The sequence below is a fragment of the Trichechus manatus genome, unplaced genomic scaffold (assembly GCF_000243295.1).
Source record: "Trichechus manatus latirostris isolate Lorelei unplaced genomic scaffold, TriManLat1.0 scaffold00005, whole genome shotgun sequence".
Taxonomy (NCBI): domain Eukaryota; kingdom Metazoa; phylum Chordata; class Mammalia; order Sirenia; family Trichechidae; genus Trichechus; species Trichechus manatus.
This window is the reverse complement of record NW_004443941.1, coordinates 19754934-19779253: the sequence shown is the minus strand read 5'-3', so window position 1 is coordinate 19779253 and position 24320 is coordinate 19754934. Positions and strand designations below refer to the sequence as shown.

The 24320-nt window shown below is 37.5% G+C and overlaps 1 protein-coding gene across 2 annotated transcripts in view; it reads left to right on the top strand.

Moving 5' to 3' along the window:
* MTA3 (metastasis associated 1 family member 3) overlaps positions 1 to 24320 on the top strand; it is a 215980-nt gene that overhangs the window by 113543 nt on the left and 78117 nt on the right. For both annotated transcript variants that reach the window (XM_023735570.1, XM_012556719.2), the window contains exons 4-5: positions 8606 to 8669; positions 14328 to 14445. In XM_023735570.1, coding sequence (XP_023591338.1) covers positions 8606 to 8669; positions 14328 to 14445 — 182 coding nt within the window. The remainder of the gene's footprint in view (positions 1 to 8605; positions 8670 to 14327; positions 14446 to 24320) is intronic.

The following is a 24320-nucleotide window of genomic DNA, read 5'->3' as shown; positions in this document are numbered from 1 at the left end:
CTTTTCTATGCTCTGAAATACCTTTAGTAATAGTAGTGTTAGTTCTTCTCTGAAAGTTTGGTAGAATTCTCCAGTGAAGCCATTTGGGCCAGGGCTTTTTTTTTGTTGGGAGTTTTTAAATTACCTTTTCAATCTCTTCTTTTGTTACAGGTTTATTTAGTTGTTCTACCTCTGTTTGTGTTAGTTTAGGTAGGTAGTTGAGTTCCTAGAAATTTGTCCATTTCCTCTATTCAAATTTGTTAGAGTACAGTTTTTCATAGTATTCTGTTATGATTCTGTTAATTTCAGTTGGGTCTGTTGCGATATCACCCATGTCATTTCTTAAATGGGTTATCTGCTTCCTCTCCCGTTTTTCTATTGTCAGTTTGGCAACTGGTTTATGAATTTTGTTGATCTTTTCAAAGAACCAGCTTTGGTCTTGTTAACTCTTTCAATTGTTTTTCTATTGTCTATTTCATTTAATTCTGCTCTAATTCTCATGATTTCCTTTTTTCTGGTGCCTGAGGGCTTCATTTGCTGCTCTGTTTCAGCTTGTTCCAGTTGTAGGATTTATGTTTTGTTTATGGCCCTTTCTTCTTTTTGGATGTGTTCATTTATTGCTATAAACTGACCTGAGCACTGCTTTAGCTGTGTCCCAATGATTCTGGTAGGATGTGTTTTCATTCTCATTTGAGTCTATGAATTTCTTTATTCCATCCTTAATTTCTTCTGTAACCCAGTAGTTTTTAAACAAGGTGTTGTTCAGTTTCCATGCGTTTGATTTTTTTTCCTTGCCTTTTCTCTTGTTGATTTGTACTTTTATGGCTTTATGGTCAGAAAAGATGCTTTTTAATACTTTGATGCTTTGGATTTTCTTAAGGCTTGCTTTATGGCCTAGTAGGTGGTGTATTCTGGAGAATGTTCTCTGTGGGTTGGAAAAGAAAGTATACTTGGCTGCTGTTGGGTGGAGTGTTCGGTATATGTCTGTGAGATCAATTTGGTAGATTGTAGCATTTGGATCTTCCGTGTCTTTATTGAGCTTCTTTTTGCATATTCTATCCTTCACCGAAACTGGTGTGTTGAAGTCTCCTACTATTATTGTGGAGCTTCTCTGTCTCACTTTTCATTGCTTTTAGCTTTTATTTTATGTATTTTGGAGCCCTGTCATTGGGTGTGTAAATATTTATTATAGTTATGTCCTCCTGGTGTATTGATCCGTTAATCATTGTATGGTGTCCTTCCTTATCCTTTGTGGTGGATTTTACTTTAAAGTCTATTTTATCAGAGATTAATATTGCCACTCTTGCTCTTTTTTGAGTGTTGTTTGCTTGATATATTTTTTCCATCCTTTGAGTTTTAGTTAGTGTCTTTGAGTTTCAGGTGTGTCTCTCGTAAGCAGCATATAGACGGATCATGTTTTTTTATCCAGACTGCCACTCTCTGTGTATTTATTGGTGCATTTAGTCCATTTACATTCAGCGTAATTATTGATAGGTATGCGTTTAGTACTGTCATTTTGATGTCTTTTTTTTGTGTACTCACAGTTTCTTTTTTCCACTTTTCTGTGCTGAGTTGTTTTTCTTTATGTATTTTCTTATATCTTTTTCATTGTCGTTGATTTTGTGTTTGCTGAATGTTTATATTTTTCTCATTTTTTATTTTGACTTGTAGGATTGTTAGTTTCCTTTGTGGTTACCTTAATATTTACCCCTATTTTTCTAAGTTTATACCAGTCTGTTATTTCTTTATGTTGCCTTGACTTCCTCTCCATATGCAAAATCTATGTCTACATTTTTTAAGTTCCTCTTTTTTGTTTTAATGTTGTCATCTTTTACATATTGACATCTGTTTCCCAGTTTTCAGTGTTTTAGCTTTTGTTTATTTTTCTGACTTCCCTGTCTGGGTTGATGATATCTGGTTGCTCTGTCTTGTGTTCTAATCTGATGTTACTGATTGTCTAACCTGAGTATTCCGTTTAGTATTTCTTGTAATTTTGGTTGGTTTTTGCAGATTCCCTAAACTGTTTATTTGGAAGTGCCCTAATTTTGCCATCATATTTGAGAGACAGTTTTGCTGGATATGTAATTCTTGGCTGGCACTTTTTTTCCTTCAAGGCTTTATATATGTCATCCCATTGCTTTCTTGCCTGCATAGTTTTTGCTCAGTAGTCCGAGCTTATTCTTATTGATTCTCCTCTGTAGATGACTTTTCATGTATCACTAGCCACTCTTAAAATTCTCTCTTTATCTTTAGTTTAGGCAAGTTTGATTATAATATGTCTTGGTGACTTTCTTTTGGAATCTGCTTTATGTCGGGTTCGATGAACATCTTGTATAGATATCTTGTCATCTTTCACAATATTAGGGATGTTTTCTGCCAACAAATCTTCAACAATTCTCTTTGTATTTTCTGTTATCCCCCTGTTCTGGTACTGCAGTCACTTGTAGATTATTCCTCTTGATAGAGTCCCACATAATTCTTAGGGTTTCTTCATTTTTTTAAAATTCTTTTATCTGATTTTTCCTCAAATATGTTGGTGTCAAGTGCTTTATCTTCATTCTCACTAATTCTGACTTCCATTGCTTCGATTCTGCTCCTCTGACTTTCTATTGAGTTGTCTAATTCTGAAATTTTATTGTTAATATTCTGGATTTCTGATTACTGTCTCTCTATGGATGCTTGCAGCCTGTTAAAGTTGTCATTATGTTCCTCTCTAATCTTTTTTATTTCCTCTGTCGCATGTTATGTGTTTTGCTTAATTTCCTTCCTAATTTCTTGAAAAGCTCTGTTAATCTTTTGTATTCTGCCTCCAGTAAATCCAAGAAATTTTCCTCCTCTGGAAAATTTGTAGATTGTTTGTTTTGGGAGCTTGCCAAAGCCATCATGGATTGCCTGTTTATGTGGTTTGATATTGACTGTTGTCTCCAAGCTGTCGATAAGTTATTATATTTATTTATTTTATGCTTGCTTACTGTGTCCTAGCTTCTTGTTTTGTTTTGATATGCCCAAATAGGCTGCTTGTATGAAGTAGTTTGATTATTGGCACCTTTGAAGCTGTAATGTTCTGTCACCAGATGGTTAGATCTGTTACTAGTTATGTGAGCTCAGGAGTACGTCCACTCCTCCTGTATGGATTCAGCTCAGGTGCCCAGGTAGTTAGCCACCAAGTGTGTGGTGTCGGGTCTCACTTACAGTGCTAGACAGGCATGGGTGATTGGTTTAGGCACAGGCATCTGGCTGCAGCAGGGGGACACACTGTGAGCAAGGCAGGAGGCTGACCGCTGCCCTTGTGTGTCCAGGAGGAAGGGGTGTCCCTGTTCCTTAGAGCTCGTAGGTGGGTGGGTTTTGCATCTGGCCTGTGAGCACCTAATGCTGTTGGGTGTAAGGACTGGGGGGCACCTCTTATTCATGCGTCCCTATCACAGGTGGCTAGGTGGCGTGGGTGGAGCCACCAGTCCTCAAACACCTGATGTGGGTAGGTGAAGACCCTGCTTAATAGGCAGAGCAGTGTCAAATGTCAGGAACCTGCCACTTCACAGCTGAAACAGTTGAAGTCAGTCTTCCGGTATATACCCTGTTGTACTGCGGTGATGAGGGCCTACACTGCTGAGATGAGCCCACACAAATCTATGCAGAGGGAAAGGCACTCAAAGTCTGTGCATCCCTTGTGCCTGTGCCTAGGCAAAGGAGCTGTGCCTACCCGGGGTTCCTGGCTTAGGGGAGCTGGCGGTTTATTTTTACCTCTATTTGTTAATTTGTTCACTCTCCAAGGCAGGGAGAATGGCTCCGGGCATGTGAGGAATCCTACTTCCGGCCCGGGGACTCGGCAATTGCTGAAGCCGGTCTGTGACCCGGTGCAGAGCAGGGAGTGGGGAGGTAAATGGAAGAGAGGTTTTTCCCTAAGGGGAATGTTTTTGATCCACGGAGTAGGCCGTATGCAATTACTTATGTTTCCCTGATCCAGGGCTGCTTCTCACCGGTTCCGGGTGGCCATGTAGACTCTCTGGTGCTGGGTCTCTCCTGGTGTGGAAAACGCTCCTCCTGAGCTCCGCCGCTTGCCTGCCTCACGGCTCACCCCTGAACTGATCAGGCCTGATCCTGAAGTGCTAAGGCTCTCGCTGGGTCAGGTCTGGCAACTCCTCGCTGCTTCTGAACCGTCTCTCCCTCCCCCTGCCACTCTGTCTGGTTCCTCAACTCTGCCTTTGATGTTCAGGGTTCCCAGATTGCCATATATAATCAATTCATTTGTTTTTCCTGATCTTTGTTGTAAGGGGGTCCACCGGAAGCATCTGACTACTCCGCCATCTTGGCCCCGCCTCCTCGAGTCCATTCTGACTCATAGCGACCCTAAAGGATAGAGTAGATCTGCCCCATAGGGTTTCCAAGGTTGTAATCTTTTATGTAAGCCTTCTACCACATCTTTCTCCTGTGGAGCAGCTGGTGAGTTTGAACCACTGACCTTTTGATTAGCAGCTGAGCTCTTAACCATGGTGCCACCAGGGGCTCTTTTGGGGCAGTTCTACTATGTCTTACATAAAGGGTTGCTAAGTTGGAGTCACCTCAACCACAACAGGGTTTTGTTTTGTTTTTCTCACTTATATAGGCAGCACTTAAATGTTTGTTACCAAGCAATAGTTAAAAAAACCTTGTAATTTCCACCCCATAATACAGAGCAATAGTTCTCAACATTTGGTGATGCCTGGAGAGAGTTTTGGTTGTCACACATGGGTGCTAGTGACATCTAGTAGGTAGATTTCAGGAATGCTGTTAACCATACTACAATGCATAGGACAGCCCCCCACAAGAAAGAATTACCTGGCCCAAGATGCCAGTAATGCTGAGGCTGAGAAAACCTGATGTAGTGTCATCGTAAATAACACTTGCTCCCCTGGTGTTGTATTCGTACAAAAGTATGTACTTTATCTAATTAGCATCTCCCCTTTGATTTTAAATTTCAAGATTTTTTAAAATCAACTGTATGTATATAGCTGTTTAATTATATCCAAGGCATTCACATGCCTTTCTGGGATCATGTTACTGACGGTGGTTTCTGTATTTATACCATTCTTTTAGACATTTCTCTGTATTTCCTTTCTCTTTTCCCATTCCCTTTCTCCCTGTGTTTCCAATATAGCACAACTTTTGTTTAACACAGTATTTTATGAATTTGTAAATATTCCTCACGTGTTCTTTCTTGTACAACCTTTTGTTTTCCTTGAAGTTAATAATTGTTTTGTCTTTTCCTTTGGATTAGTCATCCGAAATGTAAAAATTTTGAGTTCTTGTTTATTTGAAAATATTTCTCACACTTGAATGATAATTTGTTTGGGGATATAATCCTGGTGTGGAATCATTTCCCTCAAATGAATCTTTTATTCTGTTGTAAAGTGTTGCCTGTTGAGAAATCTGATCTTCTGGAAGCATTTTGGATCTTTGAACTTCATTACTTTTGTACTTGGTTGTTCATTGCAGTCGTTGGATTAAGTGCTATATAAAACTGTCTGTTTACAGAATCTTCAATCACAGAACCTAGCACGATTTCTCATATAGAAAATTGTTCATAATTCATAGTTTATCTCAAATTTAAGACTGGTAAGGCCAATGAGAAATGGCTTTCTGTGAACAAGGAAGGACGTTTAAATGCAGACTGTGTCTGTATAAGTGGTCTTCCAAAGTTGTGCCTAAGGATTACCTGATGGTGCTTTTAAAACACATAGATTCCTGCATCACTCCCCCAGATACTTGCATTTGGTTAAGTCTGGTGTGGCCTTAAGAAGTCTGCCTTTTGTCCTAAGCAGGGATGGTGGTTCTGGACCATTCTACAAGCTTCAGTTGTGTCAAAACAAAAGGCAGTTCTTTAGGCAGTGGGGAAAGACTAGTAAAGTTTCCCTTCTTTCATTCATACAAACATGGAACCTCTTCAGATAAAGAAATTTATAGCCTGTATGTATGTTTTTACATATCGTTTTCTCGGCTGTGGATTATACTGGCTTCCTTTCCTGTAAATAGCAGAGTCCAGGCTGATCAGTCCCTGCCATTAAACATGGGATTGTGTTGTGTTGTAATTATTTATTCACATGCCTCTGTCCCAGCACCCAGCACAGTCTTTGGAACAGAGTGTGTTTTCAAACACTTTCTGAATGATGTGTGAGGGCATTGTATTATCTCCGTAGAAATACTGTGTTCCTGTGTGCTTCCCTGTAGGAGCGCAGAGTGAATGATTACATGGGCCTGGAGTGATCTTCCTGGAGTGTTGTTAGGGTCTTTAATAAGCTTTATATCACATTTGGGTATCTTTATTCCTTTATATCTAAAATATTTTGGAAGAGCCACAATTAGATGAATTTCTTGAAGTTCAGCATAAATCATTGGGTTATCTATATTCATTCAGAATTTGATAGTAGTTTCTTTAGTTTGGGATTACAGTTTACCGTATCTTTATCTGTTAGCCAAGATTTGCTGAGCACGAAGGAAGCCAGTGCTTTAAATCTCCCTTTAAACCACTTTTGTCAACAACTCTTGGCATGGTTAGTACGTGTGTTAATTACATATTCATATTTACTTCATAAGATAATTTTGACTCAACTTCTTACTTGGTTAGCTGTTAGTATATGTACTTGAAAATTTTAAATGTCAGTTTTTCATTTTTAATTTGAGGAAAAAAGCACAATGTAGCTGTATTAAAGAACATTTTAAAATTAAAAGATCGCCTGTTATTCATTCATCTTTGCCTAAAAGCTACATTCCTGAAAGCAATTTGTATTTTAGATTGGTTGGGGTATCCATCTGTTGATTTTGTGATCTGCTTATACCTGTAAAACAGTATAACCAGTGTTTCTTTATCTCCTGATAATAATTATAAAGTAAAGGTTTAATAATTCAGTTTAAATTCCTTTGTCATTTCAGACAGTATGGAGGAGACTTTAACTATGCTGTATTTGTTGGTATGAATTTTAGTGTCTGTTAACCCTTAAAATTCAAGGGACTATGAAAGATAGTGGTTTCTGTTAAAATAACGTTTAGTAGGTTGTGCCCCCCATTTTTTTAAACTGATTTTTGTGAAGTAAAAGAAAAGATTTTATTTCTCTTAAGTGATTTAATATTAAATATTAGAAATACTGCTTTGTCAACTGTTATGGAGGAGAAAAAAAGATTATTTTTAGAAACCCATTTATGACTTATGCATGCCGCACGTCTGAGCACATATTCACAGGCCACAAGTCTTCATTAACAGCGACAGAGCAGTTGCCCTGGTTGTAGTTCTGCCCTTTGTAAGAGCAAGTCAGGTCATTCTTGACCTTGAGTATTATTATGTGCACTGTATTAAAAATGTTAATTTTTCTGCTTCACTAATATGCACGAATAAAATATATTAGAAAAACAGAAAACCGTGATAGCTCTTCTGGTAACCCAATTAGAGATCTGACAGGATAATATGGAAATACCATGTGCTCTCAGTGAAATCTTTCAACGTAATGTTAATATTAATGTAAGATGATTACCAGAGAAAGAAAGATGTTTTTATGAGGGGGACATTTTTAAAAATTGAAAGAGTATACAGTTGCACAATGTTTAGAAAATTGTAGTTTTTGACCTATGCATTTTACTTTTGGTAATTTTTTTCTTTGAGTAGCTGTTTTTCACTGCACTGATTCAACGGCAAACTCTCTAGCTTCCTGTTTATTTAATTTATATCTTATATATAATTTCTGTTGTTTTTTCTGGGGAGGTTGTGGGTTATAATTAAAAAATCAAATTACATTATGGCTTTTAAAAGATATTTTGTGAACTCTGCCTGGTATCTGTTAACTTGAACAATCTCTCCAAATTTTCCTGCCGAGATTTGTAGCTATGCTGCATTTTTAAATCTAGTGAGGAAATTTTAAAAGTACTTGTAATAGGTCCTTCTACCTGGAAAACCTTATTTTCTCAGGTCTAGATAAGCTTTTTTTAATAGACATTCATTGCATACTCATACCCAGGGCTGTGATCAAAGGTGAATGCCATGTGGCTCCAAGGTCTGTGAATCTAGAGATCTTCATTTTGCCCCTTGCTCTATAGAAGTTACTTATGTTTAAATTTTAACTAGTCTCTCTGGAGAGTAATTTCAATAAAGTTACTTACATCGTGATACAAATTTGTATGATCTTTAGGATTTCATTTGCAGTGGCTACTTTAAAAAACCTGAACAGACATTATTTTAGGCACTAGTTTGTGTGGTGATGTCTTTGTTTGAAGATCCCTTTTATAATACTTTCTCATATGAACTATTTATAGATTCAGAAACTCATTCTTATTCTGAAAGTCTCGTTCATTCTTTTTTTTTCCTTGAAAATTTAGAAAATACCAATAAAGTGCCCCTATGCTATTAGGATTCACTACCTAACACCATTCCCTCCACAGATTAGCCTCTCAGTAAATGTCTACAGAGACAGTCTTCTTTTATAGGTTTCCCAGCACCAGAATTGTAAGGTGGGTCTCAATATATAAACTGAAGTATATTCCTCACTACCATCTAGTTTCTTAATACCAGTGCCTCTTTTTGAGCCTTCATAACTTTGTATATGTCATCACTGTGAAGTTGGCCTTTATTACATTTATTTATTTTTTTTTTCACTTTCAACAGGGGAAAATGCAGTGTCGCCCTTCTAAATGAGACGGAGTCAGTATTATCCTATCTTGATAAGGAGGTAATTCATGGTTACACTTGTTTGTTTGTTCTGTTTCACATGATGCCCGTACCTTTGAATTGATTTATTTTTATACTGAATTATCATGACATCATTATAGTAGTATTAAACAGTAAAAGTTTAATGACTAGAATGCATTCTGGCTAGTTTGATTTTTCTGATTAGCTGAGATGAGAGTTGGTAAAAATTCATCTCCATGTCACCACCCCACCCCCTTCATTTGTTAATGAAAGGCTTTATAAAGTAACAGCCAGAGTTTACTCGGTAGTATAATACATATTGTTTGCTTTATGATATAAATGACTTTGGTGCTTGGTTGCCCTCTCCTCATTTTGTTGTTGGTTATCTTTTTTGGCTTTTCTTGTAGACTCTTTCTAGATGAGATTTTACCATTTGTGGTCTGTTTTCTTTCTGGGAACCTAATAAACGTTCTCAGCTAAAAATATTTTTTTCTAAAAACTTCAACAAGAAGCATTTTTAACATTTTAACAGGTTGGATTAGAGCATGTACTTCATTGAAAGGAGCAAAATGTTTTATGAAGAGAATATTCCATGCTTTGCACGTTTTTGTGTGACTTTTGTATAAGGAAAAAAAATTTACTGTCAATAATATTCAATATTTAACATTCATGGCTTTTGTGAAATATATATACGTGTGTGTGTATGTATATAGGTTGCTTAAAGGGACATATTTTCTTTAAAAAAATACTATACCCTTTATCTCAGGGGAAGAAAACATAACAAAACAAGACTGATAAACATGCAAAATCACTACATGTCAGAAAACCTGATAAAGAACAAGGAAAATGAATTATGTAAGGCAGAAAAAGGTTAACAGTCTTTATAACTTATGCTTGTGAAATTTAGCAGAGAAGGTAGGATTTGTCCTCAGTCTGGCTGACAGAATGATGCTGTTGCTCAGAAATTAGTTTTAGTTCACAGAAGCAGAAATAACGAGAGAGTGGCATTTTTTAAAAAAGTGATATTTTTTTTCCTTCTGATTTGTTGTTAACAATTTGTATATGCTAAGGACTTTAGTAGAAGAAAAATAGCAGAGTTCTTTAGGATTTTTTCCCTAGCCACTTGATTTTTAACTACTTAGTCCTTTATCAGTCTTTGGGATAGGAGCCAATCTCTGGCAGTATATTTAAGATTTTTTTTATAAACTTAATTTTAAAAAAATCTTTTTTTTTTTCAGTTCCGTCAAAATAGTTTTCATTTTTAGCTTTTCTGCTTTATTTATTCCCATGTGTCTGTCAGTTTGTCATACTGTGGTGGCTTCAAGACCTAACCTACAGTACAGTGCTGTCAGTGATAACATAATATCCATATGCCTGTAAGGAAGATAAGTTAATATAACTATTCAGATTTACACACCAACAACTAATGCCAGAGATGAGGAAATTAAAGATTTTTAGCAACTTCTACAGTCTAAAATTGATCAAACGTATAATCAAGATGCATGGATAGACTAGTTTCCGTAGTGTACTGGTTATCACATTCGTCTCATAGGATGCATTGATAATTACTGGTGATTGGAATGCAAAAGTTGGAAATGAAGAAGGATTGGTAGTTGAAAAATACGGCCTTGGTGATAGAAATGACATTGCATGGTAGAATTTTGCAAGACTAACGACTTCTTCATTGCAAATACCTTTTTTCAACAACATAAATGGCAGCTATACGCGTGGACCTTGCCAGAGGGAATACACAGGAATCAAAATCGACTACATCTGTGTAAAGAGATGATGGAAAAGCTCAATATCATCAGTCAGAACAAGGCCAGGGGACCTGACTGTGGAGCAGACCATCATTTGCTCATATGCAAGTTCAAGTTGAAGTTAAAGAAAATTAGAACAAGTCCACGAGACCCCAAAGTGTGTGACCTTGAGTATATGCCATCTGAACTTAGGGACCATCTCAAGAATAGATTTGAAGCCGTGAACACTAATGACCAAAGACCAGACGTGTTGTGGAGTGACATCAAGGACATCATACACGAAGAAAGCAAAAGGTCATCTAAAAAACAGGAAAGAAAGACAATATAAAAATGGATGTCAGAAGAGACTCTGAAACTTGGCTCTTGAATGTAGAGTAGCTAAAGTGAACTGAAGAAATGATGAAGTTAAAGAGCTGAGAATATTTCAAAGAGTGGCTTGAGAAGACAAAAATAAAGTGCTATAATGACATGTGCAAAGACCTGGAGTTAGAAAACCAAAAGGGAAGAACACGCTCAGCATTTCTTAAGCTGAAAGAACTGAATCAAAAATCAAGCCTTGAATTGCAATATTGAAGGATTCTGTGGGGAAAATATTGAACGATCCAGGAAGCATCCAAAGAAGATGGAAGGAATATACAAAGTCACTGTGCCAAAAAAAATTGGTCAACGTTCAATCATTTAGGAGGTAGCATATGATCAAGAACCGATGATATGAAGGGAGAAGTCCAAGCTGCACTGAAGGCATTGGTGAGAAACAAGGCTCCAGGAATTGATGGAATACCCACTGAGATGTTTCAACAAACAGATGCAGCACTGGAAGTGCTCACTTGTCTGTATCAAGAAATATGGAAGACAGCTTCCTGGCAAACCAACTGGAAGAGATCATATTTGTGCCCATTCCAAAGAAAGGTGATCCAACAGAATGCAGAAATTATTGAACAATATCATTAATATCACAAACAAGTAAAATTTAGCTGAAGATCATTCAAAAGTGATTGCAGCAGTACATTGACAGGGAACTTCCAGAAATTCAAGCTGGATTCAGAAGAGGACATGGAACGAGGGATATCATTGCTGATGTCGGATGGATTTTGGCTGAAGCAGAGAATATTAGAAGGATGTTTACCTGTGTTTTACTGACTATGTAAAGGCATTCGACTGTGTGGATCATAACAAATTATGGATAACACTATGAAGAATGGGAATTCCAGAACACTTAATTGTGCTTATGAGGAACCTGTATACCTCTATACCAAGAGGCAGTCGTTTGAACAGAACAAGGGGATAGTGCGTGGTTTAAAGTCAGGAAAGGTGTGCATCAAGGTTGTATCCTTTCACCATACTTATTCAGTCTGTATGCTGAACAAATAATCTGAGAAGCTGGACTATATGAAGAAGATTGGAGGAAGACTCATTAACAACCTGGGTTATATAGATGACACGACCTTGTTTGCTGAAAGTGGAGAGGTCTTGAAGCACTTACTGTTGAAAATCAAAGACTACAGCCTTCAGTATGAATTGCACCTCAGCGTAAAACAAAAATCCTCACAAGTAGACCAATAAACAACATCATGATAAATGGAGAAAAGACTGAAGTTGTCAAGGATTCCATTTTACTTGGATCCACAATCAATGCCCATGGAAGCAGCAGCCAGGAAATCAAAGGACACATTGCATTGGGCAAATTTGCTGCAAAAGACCTCTTTCAAGTGTTAAAAAGCAAAGATGTCACTTTCAGGACTAAGGGATACCTGACCCATGCCATGGTATTTTCAGATACCTCATATGCATGTGCAAGCTGGACAATGAGTAAGGAAGACTGAAGAAGAATTGATACCTTTAAATTACGGTGCTGGCCAAGAGTATTGAATATATACCATAGTTTGCCAGAAGAATGAACAAATCTGTTTTGGAAGAAGTGGAGCCAGAATGCTCCTTAGAAGCAAGGATGGTGAAACTTTGTCTCACGTACATGTTATCAGGAGGGACCAGTCCCTGGAGAAGGACATCATGCTTGGTAAGGTAGAGTGCTAGTGAAAAAAAGGAAGACCCTCCACGAGATGGATTGACATGGTCGGTGGCTGCAACAATGGGCTCAAACAAAGCAAAGATTGTGAGGATGGGGCAGGACCAAGCAGTGTTTCGTTCTTCTGTACATAGTGTCAGTATGAGTTGGAACTGACTCTATGGCACTTAACAACAACTTTATTTACTACAAGTCTATTCTTGAGAATATCTGTTTGTTTTTTAGTCATGTTAAAATATTGAGGCCTGACATATTTCAAAATGGTAATCCAAAGGGGAAATTTCTAACACCATCCTTTACTTCATAACTCTCTGCATTCTCCACATTGGCTCATTATTCATACAACTCTTGGAATTCTTTTATTCTTTTTCGGTTTTTTTGGAACTTCCTTTTTAAAGTAAATATATTTTGATATATTTTTTCATATCGGTACATATAAATCTCAGGATCTTATGCATCTGTGTGGTCCTAAGCAATCATTTTATTTTGTTTTACTGTAGACCACAGCAGAGTTCTGTTTTTATGGAGTACCATGCTAATACATTTTACAGATTAAAAGTGACCTGAAGTATCTCTGCTTTTAAATCTGATGGTGAGCCAGTGGCAGTAGCTTCAGTTCCCAAGTAGTATTCTTAATTTCTGATGTCTGCTTTTAAAAGAAAAACCTCTGATTCCATACTTACTGTCCCCTGTATCGCTGTTAAGCTAGGTTGATTTATATATTCCTAGGAGGTTTTTTTAAATTTTCCTTAGATAATATTTTCTTTATATGTACAAATTATCACATATTGGTGTGACTTTTTAACCGTTTTATTGTTTAATATTTTCTCCTGACAGAGACCCATGATTAAAATATTGTGCAGAATTTCTCAATGGATGGTATCACCTTTTCTGTTTTCTCCTTTACCTTTATCAAAGTATATAAGAGCCCTAAGAGGAGAGAGCTTTAGAATCTGACACACTGTCTCTTATTTGAAGCTTGCTTAGCTGGGTTTTGGTAAAAGGGTGATAACAGGAATAGGTAGGTCTTTCCTTTCCACAATACAGGGAGTCACAGTGGGCAACAGAGGACAGGAGTGTTGGCCCAAATGACCTCCAGTGGTTATGCAAACTCAGTAAAAGATGAGTAGCCAGGCCTTTTTGTCCATTGTGCTCATAACTAGGGCTTTTCAGCTTTTTAAGGGACTATTGCAAAATGCGTTAGGGGTGGTGGTGGTGTTGGGTATATAGTTTTATATATATATATGTATATGTGTGTATATATATATATATATACACACACCTATCTATCTATCTATCTATATACCTATCTATCTTTCTCTCTGTATATATATACCTATCTATATACGTGTGTAGGATTCAGAATTGGAAACAACGGCAGAATTTTAATTAGCAAATATTTAATTGAATGTCTACAAAGTGACATACTAATTAGTAAACTACATATGAGCTCAGTACTTACAGAATTTATTTAATATGAGATGTGTATGTGTTTTAATATTTTCAGTAAAGTATGGGATGAACATTTCAAAACAAGAATACTAGTATCAGTGAAGGCATCCTTGTTGTTTGGGGCAGCCTTTCGAGGTTTAGGTGATGACTAGATTTCAGGCGTCTTACTTTGACTTACAATTTAACTTGACTAGCTTTTCAAAACCCAGTTTTAGAGCAGTTAGTCGCTTTCTTTCAGAACTTTATAATTTGCCTTTACTGTAAGCTATTTCTTTTGGCTTGATTTAATTTCACATGATGACAGTAACACCACGTTCTCCTTAAAGATTTATTTACTGAAATGAAATTTCATACACACTCTAAATTTTTATACTTTCATTATTGTGACATTGGATTTATTGCTTTATAAAAAGCAGGAGGAATTAAGTTTACCTAGATATTTTCTTCTTTTTTTTTTTAGGATACTTTTTTCTACTCATTGGTCTATGACCCCTCAGTGAAAACATTATTAGCTGACAAAGGTGAAATCAGAGTGGGACCTAGATATCAAGCAGACATTCCAGAAATGCTCATAGAAGGTATGTTTTTCTTTGGGTTTCAAATCCTGTGAGAACAAATATTTTCATATCTCGAAACTCAAATATCCTTGCCCTCATATGGTAGAAGCAGCTTTGAGGGGTAAAGTTTGAAAGTTATGAGCTGTTTGTAATTTGTAATGTTTAGAAATTTAACAAAATGAAAGTAATTTACTCAATCAGTTATTCAGTTGAGATTTCTCATTTTTGTGAGTTTTATGGCTGTGATTTTCTTTTAATATAGCTTTAAGGAGTAATTGATATACACTTAAGCATTCTGATGTGACACACTGATGCTTCGAGGTTCTTGAGTCCCTTCTAGCTGAGGGTTCCATGGAACGGTTACATTGTGGTGGATATTTTGGCTGATCTGGGTAGTTATGGACCCGAGGGATTCAATGCTCTGCATTTTAAAAACAGATCTTGCCTAGTGAGATTTAACTTTTCTTTTTTTCTCCTGTCATAACTGTGCACTTAAAATCTTTATTTTCTTTCTCTCTTTTTCTTTCTGTCTCTTTATTGTGATGTAATGAAAGTTTACGGAGCAAATTAGTTCCTCATTAAACAGTTAATACACAAATTGTTTTGTGGAAAAAACTTTATTTTCTTGATTTCAAAAGTAAAATTTTTTTTTTTTAAATTGTGTTTTAGGTGAAAGTTTACAGCACAAGTTAGTTTCTCATTCAAAAATTTATACACAAATTGTTTTGTGACATTGGTTGCAGTCCTCGCAATGTATCAGCTCTCTCTGCTTTTCTTTTCCACCCTGGGTTCCCCATGTTCAGTCGTCCAGTTTTCCTGTCCCTTCCTGCCTTCTCGTCTTGCCTTTGATTAGGAGTTGCCCATTTGATCTCGTATTCTTGATTGAAGTAAGAAGCACATTCCTCACGTGTGTTACTGTTGTTTTTATAGGCCTGTCTAATCTTTGGCTGAAAGGTGGACTTAAGAGTGGCTTCAGTTCTGAGTTAGCAGAGTGTCCAGGGGCCATAGTTTTGGGGATTCCTCCAGTCTCTGTCAGACCAGTAAGTCTGGTCTTTTTTTTTTGGTGAATTTGAATTTTGTTCTATACTTTTCTCCCACTTTGTCTAGGACCCTCTATTATGATCCCTGTCAGAGTGGCTGGTGGTGGTAGCCGGGCAGCATCTAGTTCTTCTGGACTCAGGTTGATGGAGGCTGTGTTTTTTGTGGTCCTTTAGTCTTTTGGGCTAATATTTTCCTTGTGTCTTTTGTTTTCTTCATTCTCCTTTGCTCTGCATGGGATGGGACCAGTGATGTATCTTTGATGGCCATTCGCAAGCTTTTAAGACCCCAGATGCTACTCACCGAAGTAGGATGTAGAACAGTTTCTTTATGAATTATGTTATGCCAATTGACGTAGATGTCTCCCAAGACCATGGTTCCCACGAAAGTAAAATATTCTTACTCTTAAAAAATGAAACACAAAAATAAAGAAATATATAATGTAAAAAATGAATGCCATTTCCTTTCCTTCATTCAACCCATACTTAATTACTGTTATAATTCAGGGTATGTTTTTTCTGTTCACAACTTGGCTTATAATCCATCAGTGGCCCAGTGAATTGGCAGGTTGCACATGTTTTTCTGCAGCCTACTTCTTCATTGTACAGTGTATCTTCAGCGTCTTTCCTTGTAAGTAGAGTGACTTCATTCTTTTTAGTAACTGTATAGTTTTAAGTTTGCATGGATGTACCATAATGTCCTTCTCTAGTCCCCTGCTGGTGGACTTTTAGGTGTTTAACGTTTTTTGGTATTACAAATGATGCTGCTAGAAAATCTTCGCATATATTTGTGCTGTGTAAGTGTTTTTAAGCATAGGACCCTGGAAATGACATGGTATGTAGATTTTAAAGATTGGAAATGTCCTTTGCCCTTCGAAATGGCTGTATTAATTTATGTATGGCAGAACAGATGCCATCAGCAACACTGATTATTTTTTACCTTCATATATGCTAAAGATACGTATTGATATCTCATTGTTTTAGTTCTTTAAAATATTTTCAAAGTTTAAGTAAGCTTGCCTTGGTTATCTTTAGTTATGTAAATTTCTTTTGTATTTTTTATTGTGTTGTTTATTTTTTAATAATTTATTTGTTGGCAAGAGCTCTTTGAATATTAAGGTTCTTTGCCTTTTGTCCATATGCATTGCAAGTACCCCACCTCTAACTTGATTTGATTTGAAAAAAATTTAATGATTTTAAGTTTAAGTATATTTTATTTATTTATTGCCATACGGAACTTTAGAACTGATTAGTCTTTTAAGGCCTTTATAATTTATGTTATGCACAGAAAAGTCTCCACTTCTGTTTCTGAAGTCTAATTGTCAAAGTACATGAAGTCTTCCATTGGTCCCTCTATCTTCTTGCCTTCTAAAAAATGGATGCTCAGAAGTGAAATCGACAGATACTCAGGATTTTGTAAACCATGGCCTCAACAGTGGGTGAGGGTGAATAATGCAAGACTTCAGATTTCCATATTTAATGAACTTAAGTACCAGGAAGGGTCAGTCAGAAAAGATGGAGCTTAGAGAACAGAATACCAGGTGTGTACTCTTTTGTGTTTGGAGGTTGTTTTGAATAGATTGTGCTTAGTGCATCAGTTTTGTATAGGTTCTAAGATTACATTTACTGGCCTTCTGTTCTATGCAAACCAATTTGTCTGCCAGAAATAATTTTATGTGTTTATATTCCCTATCATTTGATATTAGACTTATAAATAACACTCTACCTAAGTGTTCGCTAAATATTTATTATTTTATTTTTAAAAACTTGATTTTAAAATTATACAAACAGTGCTGTAATGAGTATCCTTTTGTATAACGAGTACTTTCGCACTTTGCAAATATAACTGGAAAATATAGTCCTAGAAGTGGAATTGCTAAATCATGAGGCATACATGTTTTAAATTTTATAGATAATGCTAAATTGTCCTCTAAAATGCTTATGTCAGTTTACACATGAGTTTTTTTTCAGCCTAGTTTTAGTTCAGGTATAATTTACTTGCAGTAAATTTCATCCTTTATAGTGTTCTGTGAGTTTTTGAAAAATGCATATGCACCTAGTGATAGGCGAGCAAGTCCATCTGCACCAGGCCAAAGGCCAAGAAAATCTTCAGTGCTTTCCTGAAGGAGTGTCCAAGGGCTGTGACAGAGGGACCCAGCCTTCATCCTCCATTCCCCAAGAAGCCTTCTGGCACTCTTCCCTGCACTGTGGCCTTGCCCTACTATGAACTGTGCAGACCACACTGTTCACATCATCTTTAAGCTCTTTGTATCGTACTGTTTGACTTTTTAAAATTTTACACTGCCAAGATACTGATAGTGTGGTCATCTCTTGAGCACTGAGCATAAGACTAGGTGTCTAATAAGTTTATCAAGTTTTTTTTTATTGGGATGTAAAGATAAATGCTGAACTGGGTAATGAAGCTAGGCTGTTTTAAGTAATAGTGGGCAGAAAAATCAAATCATGGAATTTCATGAGTTCCCATTTATTTTAAATAACTATTTAAGTATGGTATTTGTTCCTGAAAAGTATAAAGGCTGGGCAGAGTGATGTAATTTGGAAAGCATATCTACCTGCTTGTAATTGTTGAGATTTATTTTAGGAAAAAAAATAACAAGTGTCTTAGTTATCTAGTGCTGCTATGACAGAAATACCACAAATGGGTGGCTTTAACAAACAAATTTATTTTCTCACAGTTTAGGTGGCTAAAAGTCCAAATTCAGGGTGTCAGCTCTAGGGGAAGCCTTTCCCTCTCTGCTGGCCCTGGAGAAAGGTCTTTGTCTCTTTGAGCTTCTGCTGCTGGGTGATCTTCATGTGGCTTGCCATCTCTCTTCCCCCATCTCTGCTAGCTTGTTTAATCTCTTTTATATCTCAAAAGAGATTGACTCAAGACGTACCATACACTAATCCTACCTCATTAACATAACAGAGACACCCCATTCCCAAGTGATATTGTACTCACAGGCATAAAACCAAACCAAACCCATTGCCATCGAGTCGATTCCGACTCACAGCGATCCTACAGGACGGAGTAGAACTGTCTTATAGGGTTTCCAAGAAGCAAATGGCGGATTCAAACTGCCAGCCTTTTGCTTAGCAGCCGATCCGTTAACCACTGTGCTACCATAGAGGTTAGGAATTACAACACATATTTTGGGGGAACACAGTTCAGTCCATAGCAACAAGTAAAGTGGAATAATTTATTCTACCAACTCTTCTCAAAAAAGAAATTGAAGTTTGAAAAGGGTAGCGTCTGAAGTCTTGTAACTTCACAAGGGAGAAGTAGAAGCACCATCAGCATCACCCCAAACCTGATTCCTTTGAGGTAGAGGTCAGACATATCTCCACTCTCCAACCTTTTTACGAATTCTGACACCAGCTGTCGTACCCACTGCACCCTCTACTTCTCTGCTGGCTTCGATAATTCATTGCATTGGCCACACAGAGCTCACAAACCATACTCAGAATTATGGGCTTTATTAGGGAAGTAACACGTATCAATTCAGGATCAGGATCAACTGGGAAGTAACAGGATGTGGTTCTTCAGTCAGGATAGTTTCCAACCAAAACAGTTCTCAGCTTCTTCTTGGCTGTGCCCACAGCCAGGCCTTACTGTCAGCTTCTGCCGCCGGCCCTGCTTGGGCCCAGTTGCTGCCCCGGTCAGACAAGTGTTACAGCCCTTTAGCTCTGCCAGTAATTTCTAGGAGGCACCCTACTTCTCCAGGAAGCCTCCTACCCAAAGGAACTCAGTTCTCGCTCCATGGGTCTGTGAGTCCACTGCAGCCATCTGTCAATCGTGTGCTGCTACTTTTTCATGTTCCAGGAATTGAGATGTTTTGACAGATGGATGCAACCCTGGAAGCGCTCACTGGTCTTTGCCAAGAAATTTGGAAGACAGCTACCTTGCCACCCAGTTGGAAGAGATCCATATTTGTGCCCATTCCAAACGAAGGTGATCCAACAAAATGTGGAAATTATTGAACAGTGTCATTAATATCACACATTAGTAAGATTTTGCTGAAGATAATTTAAAAACATTTACAGCAATACATTGACAGGGAACTGCCAGAAATTCAAGAGGGATTCAGAAGAGAACTTGAAACAAGAGATATCATTGCTGATGTCAGATAGATCTTGGCTGAAAGCAGAGAAGACCAGAAAGATGTTTACCTGTGTTTTGTGTACTATGCAAAGGTGTTCGACTGTGTAGATCGTAACAAATTATGGATAACAGTACGTAGAATGAGAATTCTAGAACACTTAATTGTGCTCATGCGGAACCTGTATACATAGACCAAGAGGCAGTCATTCAAACAGAACAAAGGGATACTGCGTGGTTTAAAATCAGGAAAGGGTTGTATCCTTTCATCACACTTATTCAATCTGTATACTGTGCAAATAATCTGAGAAGCTGGACTATGTGAAGAAGAACATGGCATCAGGATTGGAGGAAGACTCATTAACAACCTGCGATATGTAGATGACACAACCTTGCTTGCTGAAAGTGAAGAGGACTTGAAGCACTTACTGATGAAGTTCAAACACTACAGCCTTCAGTATGAATTACACCTCAACATAAAGAAAACAGAAGTCCTCACAATTGGACCAATAAGCAACATCATGATAATGGAGAAAATATTGAAGTTGTGAAGGATTTCATTTTACTTGGATCCACAGTTCCCATGGAAACAGCAGTCAAGAAGTCAAATGATGTATTGCATGTGGCAAATCTGCTGCAAAAGACCTCTTTCAAGTGTTAAAAAGCAAAGATGTCACTTTGAAGACTCAAGTGTGCCTGAGCCAAGCCATAGTATTTTCATTCACCTCATATGCATGGAAAAGCTGGACGATGAATAAGGAAGACTGAAGAAGAATTGATGTCATTGAATTATGGTGTTGGCAGAGAATATTGAATATACCTTGGACTGCCAGAAGAAGGAACAAATCTGTCTTGGAAGAAGTACAGCCAGAATGCTCCTTAGAAGGGAGGATGGCAAGACTTTGTCTTAAGTACTTTGGAAGTGTTCTCAGGATGGACCAGTCCCTGGAGAAGTACATCATGCTTGGTAAAGCAGAGGGTCAGCAAAAAAGAGAAAGACCTTCAATGAGATGGATTGACGCAGTGACTGCAACGGTGGGCTGAAACATAGCAATGATTGTGAGGATGGCACAGGAACGGGCAGGTCTTCGTTCTGTTGTACGTAGGGTTGCTGTGAGTCAGAACCTTCTCAATGGTATCTAACAACAACAGCATCCACCCTCTTGAGCTGCTGCTGTCTCTCTTGGTCTTCAGTGTTACAGCTCTGTCTCCTGGGGTCTAGGAGGTTCTCAGTGTAGGGACCCCAGGTCCAAAGCATATGCTGCACTCCTGGCTCCTCTTCTTGATGGTAATGAAGTCCTTCTCAGCCTCTCTGGGATTGACCCTTTTAAGCCTAGCAGGATGGCAAAAGTGACCAGGCCCCTTGGTCAGCCATAGGTACTTTATCTGTATAGTTGCTGTCTAATCCCTGGACGAGTTTTACACACCTTATTTGCATAGTCTCAGCCAATCATTTTGTGTTAAAAGACCATGGCTAGAAAAGCCATATAAAAAGAGAAGCCCATTGCCTTGTAAGGTTTTTGAGGTTTATTTTGCAGGTCAGAGGAGTGATTCTTAACAGCTTGTGGCATTTGAGGAGTTATGGCAGTTATCTGACAAAGGCATTCTTTGTATTTAGAAATGTGACTTAGTATCAATTAATTAATCATATAGTTTATTAACTAGTGTTAATTGACTTTTAACGTAATGTTTCTCCTGGTAGTCTTCTGGGTGAGTGGTTTACAAACTTTATTGAAGCAACAGAACCCTTTTTTTAAATGAAATATTATGCATGACCTTAAATAAAATAAAAGTTAGGTTATTATGGGCGCAATGGGGGAGAAGGCTCCCTTTCAGCCTCTTGAGGCACCCCCGTGAACGTTAAGATCCAGAAAATTACAAGTTAAAAGTCTCTGGTGTGTACTCCACACTTCTTGGAAGTCCATCTGTTCATCACACAAAACTCCCAAGTAAGCTCTGCATAGTTAGAAGTGTTTGTGGTGAAGTCCTTTTGTAACCCAGCATAATAAAGGACCCCCCTGTATTCTCTTTCCTTTGTTCTTTTTTTTTTTTTTTAAATTGTGCTTTTGATGAAGGTTTACAGAGCACATTAGTTTCTCATTATAAACAATTAATGCACATATTGTTTTGTAACATTGGTGGCCAACCACACAGCGTGTCAGCACTCTCCCCTTCTCAACCTTGGGTTCCCTATTACCAGCTTTCCTGTCCCCTCCTGCCTTCTCGTCCTTGCCCCTGGGCTGGTATGCCTTTTAGTCTCGTTTTGTTTTATGGTCCTGTCTAATATTTGGCTGAAGGGTGAACCTCAGGAGTGACTTCAGTACTGAGTTAAAAGGGTGTCTGGGGGCCATACTCTCGAGGTTTCTCCAGTTCTGTCAGACTAGTAAGTCTGGTCTTTTTTTATGAGTTAGAATTTTGTTCTACATTTTTCTCTAGCTCTGTCCAGGACCTTCTGTTGTGATCCCTGTTAGAGCAGTCAGTGGTGGTAGCCCAACACCTTCTAGTTGTGCTGGATGTTGTATTTTTTGAATCTTCAAATTTACTTTACTGTAAATAATACAGAATGTGGTAGAAAATGCAGTTATACTAGAAACAAAAAGTAGTACCGTATATTTATGCAAATAATGCACATTTGTTTGCCAACAGCTCCCTTCCCCCACAAGGTAGTTTTGTAAGCATGCTATGCATATTTTTTTTTTTTTTACAGCAGTATATAAAAAATCATTGGCATAGTGGTGCTTAGGAAACTACCTTGTTGAGGGAGGGAGCAGTTAGCAAAGGAATGTAGAAGGCATTTGTTATTTGTGTAAAAATACTGTAGTTCCTGAGATCATCCCTCTTTACTCATTAATAACCACTGTTATTAATTTAACACATTTTTCCAGACTGTTAAATAACTATATATAGAAGTCCATGAAATGTTCCATTGTGTGATGGATCCTTTAAATGATCCACAGTTTTGTGTTATTCTGTAGATCCAAATTTATTTATCTCTTATTACATGTTTTGTTCAATGGCAAGACAAGTTTTTCCTCATTATTGTTTTTTAAGTATTTGGGGTGTGTCCATGAATAGCGGCCTCCTTTGCCATGAGACCCGAAGAACTGCATGGTGCCTGGTTACCATCACTGAACATTTTGATCAAAGTTTCTATAGAACAATACTGATCAAAAGGGGGGAAATGCAGAGCAGAATTTCAAATCTCATGGTCTCCAGACTTTCTAGTGCCAAGGGGGCTGGTTGAACCCCCTAAAACTGTTGCCCTGAGATAATCTTTAAACCTTAAATCAAAAAAATCCCCTGAAGTCTTCTTAAAACCGAACAATAATTTAGCTTAACTAGTGAAAAAAATGTCTTCCTTAAGCATTGTGCTCTTTTAAGAACTATCTATATGGGATCAAATTGATAACAGCAACTGGAAGAATTAGACAGGAACCTTAGGTGGCAGTGAATTTATGTTAGTTGGGGAGGAACAACTCAGAAAAGGAGGGTGAGAATTGTTGCACAACTTGGAGAATGTAATTAGTGTCACTAAATGGTACATGTAAAAACTGTTGAATTGGTGTATGTTTGGCTGTATATATTCTCAACAACAACAAAAGATAAAATTAATTAAAAATTGGAGATGTGGGCTTCTCATTTCACAGGTTTTTTTCTTCCTGTTGAAGTGTATCATCGATTTGTCAGTTTCCTCCATTGCAGATTCTATTAGGATCTTAATTGAAATCATATAGTAAATCACTCTGGGATATGGTCGATCATTTTGTATTATTGAGTGATACTTGGGTCTGTTTCTGGTTTCTGTTCTATTCCACTGATTTGTGTGTTCATGCTCCAGTTCCTCACAGTTACACTTGTAGAGGCTTTGTAGTATGTGTTAAAATCTAGTAAGGCTAGCCACATCTCATAGCTCTTACTTTATAGTCTTTTACTACCCAGTCCTGCATGTTTATTTTTCAAATGAATTTCATTATTGTTTTGATTAGCACCAGAAAAAAAATCTTTCTCATTTTTTAATTTTATTATTGTGCTTTAGGTGAAGATTTTCAGAGCAAATTCACATACTGTTTTTGGCATTGTTTGGCAACCCCGTAATGTGTCAACACTCTCCCCTTCTCGACCTTGGCTTCCCCATTTCCATTTGTCCAGCTTTCCTGTCCCCTCCTGCCTTCTTGTCCTTGCCCCTGGGCTGGTGTGCCTATTTAGTCTCGTACATGTTTGAGCTACGTGTATTATTGTTTGTTTTATAGGCCTTTCTAATCTTTGGCTGAAGGGTGAACCTCAGGAGTGACTTCAGTACTAAGTTTAAAGGGTGTTCGGGAGCAATCCTTCTCATTTTTATTGGGGTTGAAGTAAAGTTATAATTTAGGGAAAACTGATATTTGATAATGTTGCAACATCCTAACTAGAAACAAGGATGTCTTTCTTTCCCTTTGTTCAAGTCTACTTTTGGGTCTTGCAGGAGATTTTTTTTCAATTATAAAAACCACTTAACAGTGGAGTCCATGCTGACTTACAGCAACTAAGTGTGTGTCAGAGTAGAACTGCTATCTATAGGTTTTCAGTGGCAAATTTTTCTGAAGTAGGTCTTTCTTCTGAGGCCTCAAACTAACAACCTTTCAGTTAGCAGCTGAACGCACTAACCATTTGCAGCTCACAGGGACTCCTTTTTAAATACAATTATCTTCATATGGTTTTTATACATTTCTTTTTAAGTTTTTTGGTAAATTTTTTTTTTCAGTAATTTTATTTATTTTGTT